Source organism: Xenopus laevis, chromosome 3S (genome assembly GCF_017654675.1).
Source record: "Xenopus laevis strain J_2021 chromosome 3S, Xenopus_laevis_v10.1, whole genome shotgun sequence".
NCBI classification, from domain to species: domain Eukaryota; kingdom Metazoa; phylum Chordata; class Amphibia; order Anura; family Pipidae; genus Xenopus; species Xenopus laevis.
The window spans coordinates 2,744,193-2,764,978 of record NC_054376.1 but is presented as its reverse complement, the minus strand read 5'-3'; the positions used below and the strand labels follow the sequence as shown (position 1 = coordinate 2,764,978).

General features: G+C 43.2%; 1 protein-coding gene across 2 annotated transcripts; it reads left to right on the top strand.

The window, feature by feature from the left end:
• The first annotated feature begins 235 nt into the window (after window positions 1-235).
• On the top strand, window positions 236-20,205 carry LOC108712538. 2 transcript variants are annotated; one of them, XM_018254767.2, is made up of 4 exons: window positions 236-393; window positions 9,518-15,467; window positions 15,555-15,632; window positions 19,107-20,205. In XM_018254767.2, the coding sequence occupies exons 2-4, from the start codon at window positions 9,542-9,544 to the stop codon at window positions 19,241-19,243; spliced, it is 6,141 nt and encodes a 2,046-aa protein (XP_018110256.1). In that variant the 5' UTR covers window positions 236-393; window positions 9,518-9,541; the 3' UTR covers window positions 19,244-20,205. The 2 variants fall into 2 exon arrangements, with proteins under 2 accessions (XP_018110256.1, XP_041443805.1); XM_041587871.1 differs by having other exon boundaries at window positions 279-397.
• The last annotated feature ends 581 nt before the right edge of the window (window positions 20,206-20,786 follow it).

Here is a 20,786-nt window from a genome sequence, read left to right as displayed (position 1 = left end):
GCCGCCCTTACAAACAACGGATTATTTTCCCTTATTAAAGATGGGCGCCTGCGGTACAGGGGCTTCCCTAACAACCAATGATAGCAATAACATCAACAAACCTGTCAAAACCACTCCCCCTCTATAGCGGTTCTTGTGTTTACCCAATAGAACGTCGGGACTGTAAAGCCGCGCCCCTATTTGTCTTCCAAAGATTGCGCTTTGCCTAACGCGCGCGTGATTGGTTAACCATCTCAAACGCCGCACCTCCGTAGCTTTTCTATTGGTTGTTAACTAAAACCTGTCCCGCTTCAGCCTCCACTGCGCTAGGGACTCGGTTAGTTCGTATGGCTGCCCGGAAGGGAACATCACGCCTCAGGGAGGGATCGCAAAGTTGCAGCGACTGAAGTTCATGTAAGTGAGTGTGGCCGTGTCAAGCGCGCAGCTCTCCCAGGAGTCACGTTTTAACCTTTAATTTCTCTCGTTACTGCGTAAGAGGAGTGTAAGCTCTGCAGGCAACATCGTCTTCTGCACTTCTATATTAACCTGTGGAGTGGACGTGGATTTCCTATCCTTTCTCTGCACCGCTGCTTCCGACTGCAGAAACGTGCTACTTTTATCCCACAGTCGGATCAGCGGTGCAGCAGGCGGATTATTTCTATCACAGCTGCTCAGGATCTCACAATGACGTTCGTTTATGAGGCTGAGTTTTATTTGAGGGCTTTAATCGCTGCTAAATGTGTTTTCTTCCTCCTCTTGTGTTTCCTTCCAAAATAAACAGAAATTAGCAGAGGAAATAAAAGGATGTGCAATAGGATTTCCTTCCTTTATATGTTATTTCCCTACTTCTAATTCTTATCATGGCAATTAAATCCCCATCTCTTCCCCCAGCTCAGCACACTAGGTCCTAGGAGATCTGTCCCTGTGTATTCCCTCTGCCCCTGCACTTTGGGTTGTGACAAAGTATCAAATGTACAACAACCCTTTTCATTTCCTCCCCTAATTTCCGTTTATTTTGGAAGGAGAATTGGTGACATATGAGCTGCCTATATAGTAGTGTGTGTGTGTGTGTATATGTATATATATATATATATATCTATCTATATATATCCAGTCCTACCTGGTGCACTGAAAACCAAAGTGCCTGGGTAAAAATTATCATACATAAATAACCCAAAAAAAACCAAAAACACGCACTCTAAGGACTTTATAGTGCAAAAATAGAGATTGTGTTTATTTCATCGTTTCAGCACCATCACTCGTGATGTGCCGAGTGATGGTGCCGAAACGTTGAAATAAACACAATCTCTATTTTTGCACTATAAAGTCCTTGGAGAGTGTGTGTTTTTTTGGTTTATATATATATATATATAATGTGTGTGTATCCATGTGAGTATGTATGATAGGCATGTTCTGTTTGCCAGTAGCATGTAGAAAACACAGGGGTGCCCAAGCAATTGCTCTTTGGTACCCCATCATCAGCCAAAACAAAAGTGAAACATGAAGCTGCTGGCACCCATGGGTGTATACTGGAGATGGATCTGTAATGTTGTGTGTTATTGTCGCTTGTGTGTGTATATACACACATGATTAATGAATCAGATCATTAATTGAGCATAGGACTGACCAGATATGGGATGACTTTGACGTAGTTGTTCAGCTACTATTTAAGACAGAGACATTTTGTGCTACTGCTACTGAAAAATGCCTTCCCCTTTAAACAAAACAGGGATTGTTTGTCCATATATTGCAATATATTTAAGCTGGCCAATATATATAATTTTTTTTATAATTTCCTTCTACTTCTGAACATTAAATTCCCTACTTCTTCCCCCAAGCTCCGCGCTTAGTGTTTATAGTGTATTCCCTCTGCCCTTGCAACTTGTGTAACAACTGCAACAAAGTATTAAAAGCTACAAGTTCATTTCCTCTCCTACTTCCCTTTTTACTTTACAGTACGACCTCACTTTTTACGTTTTCCAGTCGACGGCATTGAAACTGCATAAAAGTCGGGGGTTCCGCTGTATTTTGGAAGGAGATACACTCGGGTTTTCTTTTATTTTAAGTAGGGATGCACCACTATTTTGGATTCAGCCAAACCCCCAAATCCTTTGCGAAAGATTTAGCCGAATACCGAATCGGAATCCGAATTTCCATATGCAAATTAGGAGTGAGAAAGGGAAAACTTATTTTTACTTCCTTGTTTCGAATCCTGCTGAAAAAGGCTGAATCCCAAACCGAATACCTTAAAGTGGTAGTTCACCTTCAAGTAAACTTTAAGGGGCCGATTCACTAAGCTCGAGTGAAGGATTCGAATGAAAAAAATTCGAATTTCGAAGTATTTTTTTGGTACTTCGACCATCGAATTGGTTAAATTCGTTCGAATACGAACGAATCGAACGAAAAATCGTTCGACTATTCGACCATTCGATAGTCGAAGTACTTTCCCTTTAAAAAAAACTTCGACCCCCTACTTCGGCAGGTAAAACCTACCGAAGTCAATGTTAGCCTATGGGGAAGGTCCCCATAGGTTTGCTAACCTTTTTTTGATCGAAGGATTTTCCTTCGATCGTTGGATTAAAATCCTTCGATCGATCGAACGAACGTTTAGCGCTAAATCCTTCGACTTCGATATTCGAAGTCGAAGGATTTCAATTCGAGGGTCGAATTTCGAAGTATTTTTTACTTCGAAATTCGACCCTTAGTGAATCTGCCCCTAAGTATGTTATAGAATGTCCATTTCTAAACCACTTTGCGTTTGGCCTTCATTTATTTTTTTTTAAATGATTTTCCAGGACTCTTCCCAGCTTTCAAATGGGGGTCACTGACCCCTTCTTAAAGCAAAAGCTCTGTAAGGCTACAAATTTATCGCTACTTTTTATTGCTCGTTTTTCCATTCAGGCCCTTTCCTATTTATATTAGTCTCTTTTTTTAAAAACAATGCATGGTTGCTAGGATAATTTACACCTTAGCAACCAGATGGCTGACATTGCGAACTAGGGAGCTGCTGAATAAAAAGCTAAATAAGTCAAAAACCACAAATGATAACAAATGAAATCCAATAGCAAATTGTCTCAGAATATCCCTCTCTATATTATACTAACAGTTAACTTAAAGGGGAACAACCCCTTTAATTACATGTTTGTGCTAAATAGGCATGTTCTGTTTGCTGGTAGTATGAAGAAGGGTAGAAGATAGAGGGGTGCCCCATCACCCTACTAACAGACTTGGGGGGAAAAGCAAAACTGAAACATGAAGGTGCTGGCACCCATGGGTGTTTACTGGAGAGAAGCTGCTTTTACATTGCAGAATTTCGGGAGTCTTTGAAACTCTCCATGTGGGATTTTTAAAGGGCGTTCTGATTTTCCTTATTCCCTGTTTATTTCAGTTGAAATTGTATTTTTTTTTGTTCCTATATTTGGCTCTGTGCATTCTCAGGAGAGATCACTAGGAGGTGCAGTTCATCATCCCAAGGAAGGAAGATTTTTTCCTGTGTTTTATTTCGTTCTTGGTGTTTAAGATCTTTATCTCAGGTATATGGATTTGCTTCTTTCTTATCTCGATGCGGCTTCGCAGATCTCTGTGATTTTGTTTTAGGGGGACGTCGATGCCTTTTTACATTGTTATTGTGGTTAAATACGATTGTTACGTTATGATTCCATCATGGCACTGTTGCCTTTTGTCTTCTTTGTGACCCAAAAATGCCTTTATAATCAAAGTTACAGGGGCCAATAACATTTCCTAAACACCCCATAAATGTGTTTTAGATCGTTAATGTGCTGTAATTGGATTTATTAATATTGCAGGCAGCTTGGAACGTGTTGCAGTTGGCGTCTTTATTCTGTGCGGTTACATTTGTGCAGTGAATAATTGGGGAAGATTAAGGCATTATGAAGGGTTTTAGTGCAGGGTTGAAACACCACTATGTGAGCTCCATTCTGTGAGCTCCATTCTGCCTATTGGGGAGCAGCAGCGCAGGTAGATCCAGGCGACAGATGGAGGAATGAAACGCGAGGGCAGAAATCCATCCATTGAATTGACAAAGACAAAATCTCAACATCTGGGGGCAGACGACGCTCCAGTTCCAATTTGTGTTCCGTTGCTATGGAATTTCGTCTCCAAATTGACAACGGAAGTCTCCGATATCGTTCAACTGCATTTTCTAGTTCAGGAATCTCGGTCCAAGGATTTCCCTACAGTTTTTCAGTTAATAGCCTCCAGGCGTGTTTATTCTTTAAACCCCCCTTGGGAAATTAGCCCAAATTGGGTGTGTTAGCAGCTGCATACAACCTGATCTTGTTTCCTACATCAATAAGTGATGCCTGCAAAGTATCGCCTTTTGTGTTGAAAAAAAAAAAATTCTTGCTTACACAAAACGGGATTAGATGAACTTCTCACAGAGAAGCACAGATAGCTAGAATTTCAGCTGCCATAAAGCAGGACGGGACTGCTGCTTACAATGGGGATCAGATAGGATCTGTGCAGCCACTGGGACAGAATGTTCTGTTATACAGATAGCTAGAATCTCAGCTGCCATAAAGCAGGACAGGACTGCTGCTTACAATGGGGATCAGATAGGATCTGTGCAGCCACTGGGACAGAATGTTCTGTTATACAGATAGCTAGAATCTCAGCTGCCATAAAGCAGGACAGGACTGCTGCTTACAATGGGGATCAGATAGGATCTGTGCAGCCACTGGGACAGAATGTTCTGTTATACAGATAGCTAGAATCTCAGCTGCCATAAAGCAGGACAGGACTGCTGCTTACAATGGTGATCAGATAGGATCTGTGCAGCCACTGGGACAGAATGTTCTGTTATACAGATAGCTAGAATCTCAGCTGCCATAAAGCAGGACAGGACTGCTGCTTACAATGGGGATCAGATAGGATCTGTGCAGCCACTGGGACAGAATGTTCTGTTATACAGATAGCTGGAATATCTGCACTATGTGTAAGTTCTAGTAAAAGCCTTATTAGACATTTAGGCTGAAAGTCCAATAATGAATGTTTAACCCCTCCTGAGCATATTCTCGTGGCACAGTGCCCATGGGGAAAGGCTGGCAGACTATCTGGTTATGGTGTGAGTACAATACTGAGAGATGGGTAAAAGGCTTTGGGTTTATTGAGGGAAAACATGTTGTGAGGTCTGACTTTTTTACTTGTGCTTTAGTGCACAGACTTTGCTATGTAAACTGCCCTTCTAACCTCTAAAATCAACAAAAGAAGAAAAAGATCATAAAGGGGGAGTTTACTGAGGGTTAAAGTTAATATAAGTAGATTCTTATCAGGAGGTGTATTTATTTATTTAACCCATGAAGCCGCAATTTCATTTGTCCAATCTGAACTTTGCCTTTGATCAGAGTTCCTCCGATTGGCCGGCGCCTATTAAAGGGAAAGTCTAGAGCGTTACACAGAAAGTTGAATGGAAAGGAGGAATGTGACTGTAAAGTCTAGACTGGCTCATTAATATGTGAATTTGGTGCCGTCTGAGGAAGGTGAAGAAAAGCAGCCCCAACAAAACCACTTTTCTGTTCTGTATGTTGCCCGTGTTCTGCAACTCAAAAGCAACCGGCACCGTCAACAGTAACACTTTGGTGATTCGCACTTTGCTGGTGGGTTATTTGTCCTTTTGTGCCGACCCTTGCTGAGGGGGCTTCTCTTGATCTGCCCCAGACTGATAACAATTACAGGAGTTTATTAGGTTGCATGCGAGACCCCCTGCTGGTCCCTGATAATAAGATTAAAGTCACACCCAGCGGGGGGTCGATTAGCCAATGCATAAGCTAGCGTTCAATGTATATCTGTTTATTTATAAAATATAAAGGTATGGGACCTGTTATCCAGAATACTCGGGACCTGGGGTTTTCCGGATAAGAGATCTTTCTGAAATGTAGATCTCCATGCCTTAAGTCTACTAGAAAATAACTTAAACATTGAAACAACCCAATAGGCTGGTTTTGTTTCCAATAAGGATTAATTATATCTTAGTTGGGATCAAGTACAAGCGACTGTTTTATTATTACACAGAAAAAGGAAATTCATTTTTAAAATTTGGATTATTTGGATAAAATGGAGTCTATGGAATTCTGAGCTTTCTGGATAACAGGTTTCCAGATAACTGATCCCACAAACAGTCCAAAGTAGAGAGAAGTTGTTTTCAGTCTCCCTGGATACTACTTTCTCTCCTATTATTTATATATGAATATATAGGACATATAAAGTGGTGTGAAAAACTATTTGCCCCCTTCCTGATTTCTTATTCTTTTGCATGTTTATCACACAAAATGTTTCTGATCATCAAACACATTTAACTATTAGTCAAAGATAACACAAGTAAACACAAAATGCAGTTTTTAAATGAGGGTTTTTATTATTTAGGGAGAAAAGAAATCCAAACCTGTGTGAAAAAGTAATTGCCCCCTGAACCTAATAACTGGTTGGGCCACCCTTAGCAGCAATAACTGCAATCAAGCGTTTGCGATAACTTGCAACGAGTCTTTTACAGCGCTCTGGAGGAATTTTGGCCCACTCATCTTTGCAGAATTGTTGTAATTCAGCTTTATTTGAGGGTTTTCTAGCATGAACCGCCTTTTTAAGGTCATGCCACAACATCTCAATAGGATTCAGGTCAGGACTTTGACTAGGCCACTCCAAAGTCTTCATTTTGTTTTTCTTCAGCCATTCAGAGGTGGATTTGCTGGTGTGTTTTGGGTCATTGTCCTGCTGCAGCACCAAGATCGCTTCAGCTTGAGTTGACGAACAGATGGCCGGACATTCTCCTTCAGGATTTTTTGGTAGACAGTAGAATTCATGGTTCCATCTATCACAGCAAGTCTTCCAGGTCCTGAAGCAGCAAAACAAGCCCAGACCATCACACTACCACCACCATATTTTACTGTTGGTATGATGTTCTTTTTCTGAAATGCTGTGTTACTTTTACGCCAGATGTAACGGGACGCGCACCTTCCAAAAAGTTCAACTTTTGTCTCGTCGGTCCACAAGGTATTTTCCCAAAAGTCTTGGCAATCATTGAGATGTTTTTTAGCAAAATTGAGACGAGCCTTAATGTTCTTTTTGCTTAAAAGTGGTTTGCGCCTTGGAAATGTGCCATGCAGGCCGTTTTTGCCCAGTCTCTTTCTTATGGTGGAGTCGTGAACACTGACCTTAATTGAGGCAAGTGAGGCCTGCAGTTCTTTAGATGTTGTCCTGGGGTCTTTTGTGGCCTCTCGGGTGAGTTGTCTCTGCGCTCTTGGGGTCATTTTGGTCGGCCGGCCACTCCTGGGAAGGTTCACCACTGTTCCATGTTTTTGCCATTTGTGGATAATGGCTCTCACTGTGGTTCGCTGGAGTCCCAAAGCTTTAGAAATGGCTTTATAACCTTTGAAATTGAACTCAGGTGTGATAAACCACAGTTAAGTTCTTTTTTAACAAGGGGGGCAATCACTTTTTCACACAGGCCCATGTAGATTTGGAGTTTTTTTTCTCCCTTAATAACGTAAACCTTCATTTAAAAACTGCATTTTGTGTTCAATTATGTTATCTTTGACTAATAGTTAACGGTTTTTGATGAGCAGAAACATTTAAGTGTGACAAACATGCAAAAGAATAAGAAATCAGGAAGGGGGCAAATAGTTTTTCACACCACTGTAGTTAAATGCCTGATGCAGCTCACTGTCTGCTCCCAAATTCCCTTCCCACCCATTTGAGACATTTCTGGGCGGCAGGAGGGCAAATCTGGGAATAGAATAGACGTCAGATGGAAAAACAAATTATCTTGTTGTCGGCGAGTGCTTTGTATTCCCTGGTAATGTGAGACGCGGCGTAGGCCTCTGGATCCAAAAATAACCCACTAATCACTAATTCTCTGAGGACTCTTACCTGGATAAGGGGGGGCGGCTTGTGTAGAATGTGCACCCAGCATTCATGCACACTGAGCCTTGTGTCTTTATATGGTCCCAGAACAACCCCTCAGTGACTTCTAATATCCTTATCATTTACAGTAGGGGGTACATTATCCCTTATAATACATGAGTGATACTCAGAGTTCCCTGTATAACTCAGCCTGCAGCCTTGTGCCTTTATATGGTCACAGAACAACCCCTCAGTGACTTCTAATATCCTTATCATTTACAGTAGGGGGTACATTATCCCTTATAATACATGAGTGATACTCAGAGTTCCTTGTATAACTCAGCCTGTAGCCTTGTGCCTTTATATGGTCACAGAACAACCCCTCAGTGACTTCTAATATCCTTATCATTTACAGTAGGGGGTACATTATCCCTTATAATACATGAGTGATACTCAGAGTTCCCTGTATAACTCAGCCTGCAGCCTTGTGCCTTTATATGGTCACAGAACAACCCCTCAGTGACTTCTAATATCCTTATCATTTACAGTAGGGGGTACATTATCCCTTATAATACATGAGTGATACTCAGAGTTCCTTGTATAACTCAGCCTGTAGCCTTGTGCCTTTATATGGTCACAGAACAACCCCTCAGTGACTTCTAATATCCTTATCATTTACAGTAGGGGGTACATTATCCCTTATAATACATGAGTGATACTCAGAGTTCCCTGTATAACTCAGCCTGCAGCCTTGTGTCTTTATATGGTCACAGAACAACCCCTCAGTGACTTCTAATATCCTTATCATTTACAGTAGGGGGTACATTATCCCTTATAATACATGAGTGATACTCAGAATTCCCTGTATAACTCAGCCTGCAGCCTTGTGCCTTTATATGGTCACAGAACAACCCCTCAGTGACTTCTAATATCCTTATCATTTACAGTAGGGGGTACATTATCCCTTATAATACATGAGTGATACTCAGAATTCCCTGTATAACTCAGCCTGCAGCCTTGTGCCTTTATATGGTCACAGAACAACCCCTCAGTGACTTCTAATATCCTTATCATTTACAGTAGGGGGTACATTATCCCTTATAATACATGAGTGATACTCAGAATTCCCTGTATAACTCAGCCTGCAGCCTTGTGCCTTTATATGGTCACAGAACAACCCCTCAGTGACTTCTAATATCCTTATCATTTACAGTAGGGGGTACATTATCCCTTATAATACATGAGTGATACTCAGAATTCCCTGTATAACTCAGCCTGCAGCCTTGTGCCTTTATATGGTCACAGAACAACCCCTCAGTGACTTCTAATATCCTTATCATTTACAGTAGGGGGTACATTATCCCTTATAATACATGAGTGATACTCAGAATTCCCTGTATAACTCAGCCTGCAGCCTTGTGCCTTTATATGGTCACAGAACAACCCCTCAGTGACTTCTAATATCCTTATCATTTACAGTAGGGGGTACATTATCCCTTATAATACATGAGTGATACTCAGAGTTCCCTGTATAACTCAGCCTGCAGCCTTGTGCCTTTATATGGTCACAGAACAACCCCTCAGTGACTTCTAAGCCAGCCATTCTTAGGCCAATGGAGTATTTGTCCCAGCTAGTGTGAGTTTTGATTTTTGTATTAATTTTGTTTTTTTTTTGTTCCCTTAGAGCTATCAAGAAATTCAATGCAGTATGGACTGGTCCAGAGGAAACCTCAATAACTGCCATGTAAATCCAGAAAGCCAACAGTATTCGGTGCCAGCTGTCTCGACTGCAGGACATTCTTTGCCAAACCAAGCGTCGTGCCAACCTCAGAACACGTCCAGTCATGGGCAGAGAGTCGGGGAACAGGTGACAAGACAAGAGAGTCTCATTCAGAATTTGTTAAAAGCATCGAGTGCTGAAAAAATCCTTAAAATCCAGCAGAAGGCTTCACGAAGGCAAGTTGCAAAATCCCAAGGATCTTCTGTGTCGTATAACGTTCCTACTTCTACCCCAAACTACAGGGGACAGACCAACTCTGTGCACTTTAATGTATCCGGCTATAGACCCCAAAACATTACCAATCCGGATCAGCAAGCGGCACTGCAGTCCTTGGCTGGAGCACCCCAAGCTTATACTAATAACCAGCCAAATAAATCCTACAGTGGGAATGGGTCGTATGTGTATGCTCAGCCGGCACAGCAGCCTGTACCCCACTTTGAGACGTATGCTAATGGACAGAATGTAAGGCCCGTCCAGTCGCTCCAACGGCCTCACAGGCAAAATGTTCCTCCGGCTGCGTATGACTTAAGTGCAGCCCTGCAGCAACAGCGATGGAATAATCCAGCTCACTCCAACCCCACAACCAAAAACCCAAAAGACTGTGTTGGAGGACAGCAAACGGGCTTCAGGCAAAATATCCAAAATGGTTCCTTAGTAGGAAGTAGTTTTGCAGAAAACCCCTTGGAAAGTCTCCATGCAAATGCAGGTTTGCAGGCTCTACCCCCTTATGCCACCACTGCGGCTAATCCTGCGAGGAGTGTGCAAAGTGACCAACTGTACACAAACCAAAGTGCAAACTACCAGTCATCAAATTATCAGACGCCTGTCCCTAATCTGGCTGAGCAAAGCACCAATGCTTCAGAGTGCCAAGGCGGTGAGCTAGACCCCAACGCATCGCAGAGCGTGCAAGAGGCAATTGCAGAATATTTCAAAGTGAGGTGTACATTAATAACCCTTGCAAGAGAACATAAACTCCAGCGGCAGCATATGCAGTTACTTTTAGCTGATTGCCAGGGAGGGGCAGGAACTCAAAATGCATCTTCCGATACAAGCGCAGCAGGACATCAGATGGTTTCTACCAATGCCATGCCACCGCCGCCAATCAGTAAAAGACAAATAGCTCAGCAAATGGGGCTGCAGGGGACATCTGTTCCATTCAGTAATAATGCATCGTCGTATGGCAGGAGGCAAGATGGAACCAGCCATAACATTCCCACAGCCCCACAAACGGGTAATCTCTTGGCTAACAATGTTCCACAAGGCTTTTATACCATGGCTCACAATGTTCCCCAGCAAGGAGTCAATTCCATGGCTCACAATGTTTCTCAGCAAGGAGTCAATGCTATGGCTCACAATGTTCCTCAGCAAGGAGTCAATTCCATGGCTCACAATGTTCCTCAGCAAGGCATCAATGCTATGGCTCACAATGTTCCCCAGCAAGGCGTCAATGCTATGGCTCACAATGTTCCTCAGCAAGGAGTCAATGCCACGGCTCACAATGTTCCCCAGCAAGGCGTCAATGCTATGGCTCACAATGTTCCCCAGCAAGGCGTCAATGCTATGGCTCACAATGTTTACCAGCAAGGCTTCAATGCCACGGCTCACAATGTTCCCCAGCAAAGAGTCAATGCCACGGCTCACAATGTTCCCCAGCAAGGCATCCATGCAATGGCTCACAATGTTTCCCAGCAAGGCATCCATGCCACGGCTCACAATGTTCCCCAGCAAGACGTCAATGCCACGGCTCACAATGTTTCCCAGCAAGACGTCAATGCCACGGCTCATTATTTTCCCCAGCAAGGAGTCAATGCCACGGCTCGCAATGTTCCTCAGGAAGGAGATAATGCTGTGGTTTTTAATGTTCCTCAGCAGGGCAGTAATGCTTTGGCTAACCATCTCCCACAAAGTGTTAACCCCAAGGCCAACAAGACAAGTTCCAACCACCAAGTCTATCAGATGGATGGGAGAAACGGGCCTGCAGTAAACTACACAGTATTTAATGGAGATGACTATAGTCAAGTAGTGGCCAGTCAGGCCCAGAGTTCTGAAATTAGGCAGAACACGGGCAGGTACTTAAGAAAGTTGTTGACACAGCAAAGTGTTGCCATTAAGGAAAATCTTCTTGATCATTGTGTTGTTAATGGCAGCCCCAATAAGGCGACACAACTCTCAGGATCTCCGCAGTCCATTGTGTCAAACATGTCACACTCAACCATGAACGTTTTACCGAATAATATGCCAGGGTTTTTTGTAGCTCAGGAAAGCTCCCTTTCCAGCCCTGTGTCTGAGTCTGTCACTAATTCCTCACCTGCCTTTAATGTAAACTCTACCAATATTGGAAGTGGCTCACTAGAAGCCTTAGAAACATGCTTATCTTTGTGGAAAACCACATCACCGGTTATATCTTCAAACGAACAAGAAACTGCAAGGTTGGACCAGAAAGTGTCCCCTTTAAAAGCTTCTGAGAGTGGCACCAACCCCTCGAATGACGTTTGCACTGTCCCTGTTGTAAATGAAGGTGTAGCTACTGAGGTCTCGGTCCAGAAGCAAGACACGTTGCCTTCTAATCAGCTAAAAGGAGCAGAACCTCAAATTGCTATTGTATCCCCATTAGTACAGGAAAAGTTAAACCGATCTAAGGAACAGCAGCCCCCCAAAGAATATGAACAATGTCATGTAGTTCAGCAAGGTAATGTCCGCAGTTTAGAAGCCAATTCCAAGGAAAAGTTGGTGTCTTACCTAATGAATATGGAAAACCTTGCGGAGATCAACGACAATGAATTCCTAGACAAGATTAAATCTTTGAATGATTTTGACTTTGTAAAGTCTGGACTTCGAAATACAGAGACCCAAGCAAAGAATGTATCCCCTCCGACACACTGTGACTTGGAGGGCTTGACTTCTGTCCCAGCACCGGATAACGACCCTGCTGTGGAACCACTGCGTGAGAATATCATAGAGAATTCTAATGGAGAGACCACAAATGATGACAGTGATGGGGACTTGCAGATAATAAGTGTCTGCTCTCTTGCTGAAGGAAACACGTTCTATGATTCATCTGTTGCCCACATGTTTGCTGTTGATTCTTTGCCATCAGAAGACAAATCAATGTTAGACATTAAAAAAGAGCCTGAAGAGCCAGCCGAGGAGGAGCTTCATACTGGATCTGTCGAAACCTTCATAGACTCGAGAGATTCAGAAATGGCTACAAAGGCAGCAAATCCAGAAACCAAGGCAGGGGTACCGTCCGGAAGTGCTGACTGCTTGCAGGAGTCGGCCAAACTTGTTTACAGTGTTGCCACAACTTCATCAGATGAAACGCCATTTGCAGAATTCCAGTCTTCCGTTGTATCTGACCAGTTGTCTGAGTTATTAACCGAATTCCCTTTTGGCATTAAAAATTATGTTTCGGAGGACAAATTGGAACGTGTTTATTGGCCTGGTGATAGGGATGCTGTCAAGGGTGTAACCAGGACAGAGCCAACTGCTTTTCAAACTGTGCCCCTGCCTACGAGCCAAGAAATGACTGGAGCTACGACTGGATCTGTGCACCATGGTCCGGCAAATGGTGACGTTGACAGAATGTCGTTGCCTGCCCCTTTAGAAAGCTCTACAGCGGAGTCAAGATCCTTGGATGTTTGTCAAGAAAAGTCTTTTGCAGAAATGGTGTCCTCTACTATCAAACAAATGACTGTAACTGAGACAGTGACTACACTCCTCAGCGAGGTGGAGACTGCAACTGCTCCCATTCACCAAGTCATGACTGTAGAGGAGAATGTGTCTGTCCTGGTCTCCCAAAATAAGAACGTAGAGGAGATTTTATCTATTCCTACCAACCAAGCAGATGCTGTAGCAGAAAGTGTTTCTGTTAGCCAAGAAATGACCGACGAATCTGTGGCTTCTCCTATCTATCAGATTGTAGTCGATCGGGTGCCAACCAACCAAGAAAGCACTTTATCGGAGGGCTTGTCCTCAACAGCCAAGCAAAATTCTGCAGTTCTTGAAAAGAAGGCCAAAGATGAGACTGTGCCTCACATGAATGCAAATTTAAGTGAACAGTCTGAATGCATGAATAATGCTGTCCTAGACCATGACAAAGAGCCTCTCCATATAAAAACAGAATGCCAAGAGGCTTGTGAAGAAACTGATAAAAGTGGCACTGAACCATCCAAAGAACATGACCAGGCTGAATTCATGAATATTCCCGTCCTAGACCTTGACAAAGAGTCTCTCTGTATAAAAACAGAATGCCAAGAGGCTTGTGAAGAAACTGATAAAAGTGGCACTGCACCATCCAAGGAACATGACCAGGTTGAATTCATGAATATTCCTGTTCTAGACCACGACAAAGAGCCTCTCCATATAAAAACAGAATGCCAAGAGGCTTGTGAAGAAACTGATACAAGTGGCACTGAACCATCCAAAGAACCTGAGTCAACTGATGAAAAATCTGAGACTGTTCTGGGAAAAGATTCTAAAACACCAGATCAGAACATGTTTTGTTGCTTGTTTAGTTGGCTCAATTATTCTTATGGAAGTGCACCAAAGAAATGCTTTTGTAAGGTACCAGACCAAACACAGGATTCTGCCCAAGACAAAAGTTCTACCATTCCGGTTATCAAAGAGGATCCTTCAAAGAGCTATGCTAAATCCAAAGCGGAGTTTAAAATGCAATTGTCAACTGAGGACAAAAAACCCAAGCAGGAGATGAAGTCCCCAGTAGCAGAAACTTCTGACTTGAGAAGTAAGACAGTGAGCCAAAAAAACAACCTTTCTCCAAAGTCTCTGAACACCGGGAAAAAACATAGAAAGCAGAATTATGATAAGTCAAAATTGCTTCATTCCTCCAAGAAATCTGAGAAACTTGTTGTTAAAACAGACTTTTTGAAAAACCGTCCATACCATAAAGAGAGAGAACGGTCTGCTGATAGTCCATCAAGCACTGACCATGAAACAAAAAATCGGGTCTCAAAAGATTTTGATGTCAACTGTCCTAGTGTAGAAAAGGCATCTCCGTCCCGGCAGACTACTCAAGACAAGTCTTTAAAAAGGCCTAGGTCATCGCTTGATGGAGAATGGTCTAGCCAGAGGTCTTCTGGAGCTGAGAAGAAGAGAAAGGAATCCTCCACTGGTCTAAAAGGACAAGAAGATAAGCAAAACACTCCGAAAGATAAAAAAGTTCTTACTATACAGGAATATTTGCAAAGAAAAAGGTCAAAAGACACTCCCAGTAAATGGCAAGAGCATCAGCCCCAACAAGCCAATGGTTGTCCAACAACCGAGAAGAGGCAGTCTCTTAAGGAGAAGCACAAGGTAGGGTTAAGTGGCAATGGCTGTCGCAGCAGTACTTCAAAAAACAGGTCTCCGGCAAAGTTTAGAAGTCCATCTTCAAGATTCCACAAAGAGCAGCCTGGTACTCGCAAAGGTTCCAACCACCACAAGAAAGAGAAAACAAAGCCCAATATGTCACATGGTGCTGATCTTTCCCAGCAAAGAAACCTCCTAAAGAGACATTTTAAAGCTCATGGTTTGGAAAAAGACCATTCTGGGAGGACCTATAGTTCAATCAAAGAAAAGATCTATTTGACCCCGTGTGCCCTTGCCGGAGCCGAACGTCCTTCTCGGGAAGGGATACGCTTGACCAAGCTAGAGATCCGATCTTCACCAGAAGAAAAAAGGAGAAGGTTGTCGGAACCAAATTCACGGGGCAGAGTTTCAAGTTCCTTTAAGAAGGGAGCCGAATCTCCCAAAATGCTGGAATTCAAACTGTGTCCTGAACTGCTCAGTGGGATCTCTACCTCACAGGAACGACTGGGAGAATCCAAGACTGTTAGAGAAAAATATACAGTGGAAGGTAATGATAGGCCTCTACTTGTAAAGGGAAAACTTGACTTCACTAGAGGTCCATTGTAAACTCACTGTAATTGTATTGTTTTCGTAGGTATTAAAAGCAATAAGGAGGCGTGGTATAAAGATGTTCCCTTTAAGAAGCACAAGTTTGATGGTGAGGAGTGTGAAGGTAAAGTAGAATCTTTTCATTCTCCGTCTTTTAAACTTTAACTTTTTGGCTTTCTCTCTTACAGTAAAGTCTGCATAGGCCCTGTCATTTATATAAAATTGCAACTCTTCCGAGACTATACGCTGTAATATTATGGTTAATCCCACATAACAAGTACCGGGGGTGCTCCTGTCCATTTTATCATATAGAATTTGCATATAATGCTTAGGCCAGAGTGGGTTTGAGTTATACCTGCTATTCCACAGTCACACTCCCTTCCCAGAGACTATTATCCACTGTTACTATAGGCACCATCTCTCCCTACTATACCTGCTATTCCACAGTCACACTCCCTTCCCAGAGACTATTATCCACTGTTACTATAGACACCATCTCTCCCTACTATACCTGCTATGCCACAGTCACACTCCCTTCCCAGAGACTATTATCCCACTGTTACTATAGACACCATCTCTCCCTACTATACCTGCTATCCCACAGTCACACTCCCTTCCCAGAGACTATTATCCACTGTTACTATAGGCACCATCTCTCCCTACTATACCTGCTATCCCACAGTCACACTCCCTTCCCAGAGACTATTATCCACTGTTACTATAGACACCATCTCTCCCTACTATACCTGCTATCCCACAGTCACACTCCCTTCCCAGAGACTATTATCCACTGTTACTATAGACACCATCTCTCCCTACTATACCTGCTATCCCACAGTCACACTCCCTTCCCAGAGACTATTATCCACTGTTACTATAGACACATCTCTCCCTACTATACCTGCTATCCCACAGTCACACTCCCTTCCCAGAGACTATTATCCACTGTTACTATAGACACCATCTCTCCCTACTATACCTGCTATGCCACAGTCACACTCCCTTCCCAGAGACTATTATCCACTGTTACTATAGCACCATCTCTCCCTACTATACCTGCTATCCCACAGTCACACTCCCTTCCCAGAGACTATTATCCACTGTTACTATAGGCACCATCTCTCCCTACTATACCTGCTATCCCACAGTCACACTCCCTTCCCAGAGACTATTATCCCACTGTTACTATAGACACCATCTCTCCCTACTATACCTGCTATCCCACAGTCACACTCCCTTCCCAGAGACTATTATCCCACTGTTACTATAGACACCATCTCTCCCTACTATACCTGCTATCCCACAGTCACACTCCCTTCCCAGAGACTATTATCCACTGTTACTATAGGCACCATCTCTCCCTACTATACCTGCTATCCCACAGTCACACTCCCTTCCCAGAGACTATTATCCACTGTTACTATAGACGCATCTCTCCCTACTATACCTGCTATCCCACAGTCACACTCCCTTCCCAGAGACTATTATCCCACTGTTACTATAGGCACCATCTCTCCCTACTATACCTGCTATCCCACAGTCACACTCCCTTCCCAGAGACTATTATCCACTGTTACTATAGACACCATCTCTCCCTACTATACCTGCTATCTCACAGTCACACTCCCTTCCCAGAGACTATTATCCACTGTTACTATAGGCACCATCTCTCCCTACTATACCTGCTATCCCACAGTCACACTCCCTTCCCAGAGACTATTATCCACTGTTACTATAGGCACCATCTCTCCCTACTATACCTGCTATCCCACAGTCACACTCCCTTCCCAGAGACTATTATCCACTGTTACTATAGGCACCATCTCTCCCTACTATACCTGCTATCCCACAGTCACACTCTCTTCCCAGAGACTATTATCCACTGTTACTATAGGCACCATCTCTCCCTACTATACCTGCTATCCCACAGTCACACTCTCTTCCCAGAGACTATTATCCCACTGTTACTATAGACACCATCTCTCCTTACTATACCTGCTATCCCACAGTCACACTCCCTTCCCAGAGACTATTATCCACTGTTACTATAGGCACCATCTCTCCCTACTATACCTGCTATCCCACAGTCACACTCCCTTCCCAGAGACTATTATCCACTGTTACTATAGACACATCTCTCCCTACTATATCTGCTATCCCACAGTCACACTCCCTTCCCAGAGACTATTATCCACTGTTACTATAGACACATCTCTCCCTACTATATCTGCTATCCCCACAGTCACACTCACTTCCCAGAGACTATTATCCACTGTTACTATAGACACCATCTCTCCCTACTATACCTGCTATCCCACAGTCACACTCCCTTCCCAGAGACTATTATCCACTGTTACTATAGACACATCTCTCCCTACTATACCTGCTATCCCACAGTCACACTCCCTTCCCAGAGACTATTATCCACTGTTACTATAGGCACCATCTCTCCCTACTATACCTGCTATCCCACAGTCACACTCCCTTCCCAGAGACTATTATCCACTGTTACTATAGACACCATCTCTCCCTACTATACCTGCTATCTCACAGTCACACTCCCTTCCCAGAGACTATTATCCACTGTTACTATAGGCACCATCTCTCCCTACTATACCTGCTATCCCACAGTCACACTCCCTTCCCAGAGACTATTATCCACTGTTACTATAGGCACCATCTCTCCCTACTATACCTGCTATCCCACAGTCACACTCCCTTCCCAGAGACTATTATCCACTGTTACTATAGGCACCATCTCTCCCTACTATACCTGCTATCCCACAGTCACACTCTCTTCCCAGAGACTATTATCCACTGTTACTATAGGCACCATCTCTCCCTACTATACCTGCTATCCCACAGTCACACTCTCTTCCCAGAGACTATTATCCCACTGTTACTATAGACACCATCTCTCCCTACTATACCTGCTATCCCACAGTCACACTCCCTTCCCAGAGGACTATTATCCACTGTTACTATAGGCACCATCTCTCCCTACTATACCTGCTATCCCACAGTCACACTCCCTTCCCAGAGACTATTATCCACTGTTACTATAGACACATCTCTCCCTACTATATCTGCTATCCCACAGTCACACTCCCTTCCCAGAGACTATTATCCACTGTTACTATAGACACATCTCTCCCTACTATATCTGCTATCCCACAGTCACACTCACTTCCCAGAGACTATTATCCACTGTTACTATAGACACCATCTCTCCCTACTATACCTGCTATCCCACAGTCACACTCCCTTCCCAGAGACTATTATCCACTGTTACTATAGACACATCTCTCCCTACTATACCTGCTATCCCACAGTCACACTCCCTTCCCAGAGACTATTATCCACTGTTACTATAGGCACCATCTCTCCCTACTATACCTGCTATCCCACAGTCACACTCTCTTCCCAGAGACTATTATCCACTGTTACTATAGGCACCATCTCTCCCTACTATACCTGCTATCCCACAGTCACACTCCCTTCCCAGAGACTATTATCCCACTGCTAGAGCACCTTTAAGATTTTAAATCCATCCTTTGAACATACAAAACTCTAAAAATGACTTTCTCTCCTCATACAGGGAACCCTCAGCCAGATGCCTCCACTGATAAAGAAACCGTCCGTCAGAGTCAAGATTCTAAAACCACATTTGACGCCTATAAAAAGAAGTATCTGGAGAAGCGCAGCAAGAGCTGTGACAGCAGCCTGAGCAATTAAACTCCTCTCTTGTGTATTTGGAAGTGACACTGCCGGACTTTCAGGAGAAACCCAACTGATTAAGGTCAATGGAGATAAAGAAAGGGATGTGTCCGGCCTCCATATCTGCAGTATTATACAGAGCAAATAGACTTTGAAGCTGTGGTTCTAATAGCAATTAATTGTGTAACCCCCCCCCCTTCAGCTGGGCTTTTATATGAACAAAAACCCCAATGTAAATGTCAAACAGCTGATTCCCCCCCCAGGTTTCTGCTCAAGTATTTGGATCGTTGTGTTTCTTGTACAGATGTCGTTGTTTTATCCCGAGCGCCGGTGCTAAATACTTGTCTAATGCTGCTCAAAGGGGACGGTTTCACCTCAAATCCTCATTCAACCTCCTCAATTAAAATAAAAACAAAATGCAAAGATCCAGTGTAAGCGCCAATCAGATGTCTGCGTTGTACCCCGGCTGCTCAACGGAATATTTGCACTAAACGTTTATGTCGGGGGGGGGGTTGTTACATATTTTCGTTTTTTTTTCCTTTTTCATTCACGTATGTAAAAAAAAAAAAATAGATATTTTTTTGAATTTCTCGAAGTTGAATACATTTTCTTTTTATAAAAGATTTTGGGTTTATAGTGGAAAGTATTTTTCTTATTTTGTAAGTTTCAAATTGAAATGTTTACGTTATTCTTCTGTTTTCGACCGGCCTCCATGGAGAGCTGCTGATTTTCTATATAACCAGACCCCCCCTCCCACTCCCGCAACACTATTATTGGTCAGTGAGTTCACTTTAATTGCAGCTTTTATTGGTCGACCTTGTTTTATTGTTGGGATTTGATTGTACAGAGTTAACGCAGCGTCTGGGGGGACTTACACCCACGTCACTGTATATTGTGCCCACTTTTTTTACTGTTATGTGTTTGTAGCGGCTTTAAAGGGTTACTGTTGTCTGAATAAAAAATGGTTATTGCCTTTAAAACAGTGGTTTTTATTGTTATAAAATTAAAGACACTTCTACTGGTCCCATGGGATGAGGAGACTCTTGTCACTGGAAAAACCTTGCAGGGGGCTGAAGACCCTCGGTGGTTAGGGCAGGTCCCCTTTGATTGAGATCCACTGATTTATCACCCAAGAATCCAATCTGCAGGAAGGGTGAGATGTTGGCTTGAAATGCAAAATGATCGATTTCCGTGCCGAAATCTGCGGCACCCGAGCAGAGACTTTGATTCCAGGGGCAGGCGGTGGATTCTAAACGAAATAACTAAAGAAGTAGGTAGAAATGTTGTACATGATGTTTTGTGCTTCTGTACCAGCCCAAGGCAACCACAGCCCTTTAGCAGTAAAGATCTGTGTCTCCAAAGATGCCCCAGTAGCTCCCCATCTTCTTTTCTGCTGATTCACTGCACATGCTCTGTGCTGCTGTCACTTACTGAGCTTAGGGAGCCACTCACAATATACAGTACACATAGAATAGAAATGTCACAATATAAGGCTGATTAGTAATTAATACACATAATTACTACATGGCAGCACAGAAACCAGTGCAATTAGCATCAGAAT

What these genes read in the sequence shown, in the direction of transcription:
- LOC108712538 (XM_018254767.2), top strand. Translation starts at nt 9,542, where the DNA reads ATGGACTGGTCCAGAGGAAACCTCAATAACTGCCATGTAAATCCAGAA. An exon ending in AGAAAAATATACAGTGGAAG is followed by an intron (nt 15,468 to 15,554) that starts GTAATGATAGGC and finishes TTGTTTTCGTAG; the next exon opens with GTATTAAAAGCAATAAGGAG. An exon ending in TGATGGTGAGGAGTGTGAAG is followed by an intron (nt 15,633 to 19,106) that starts GTAAAGTAGAAT and finishes CTCCTCATACAG; the next exon opens with GGAACCCTCAGCCAGATGCC.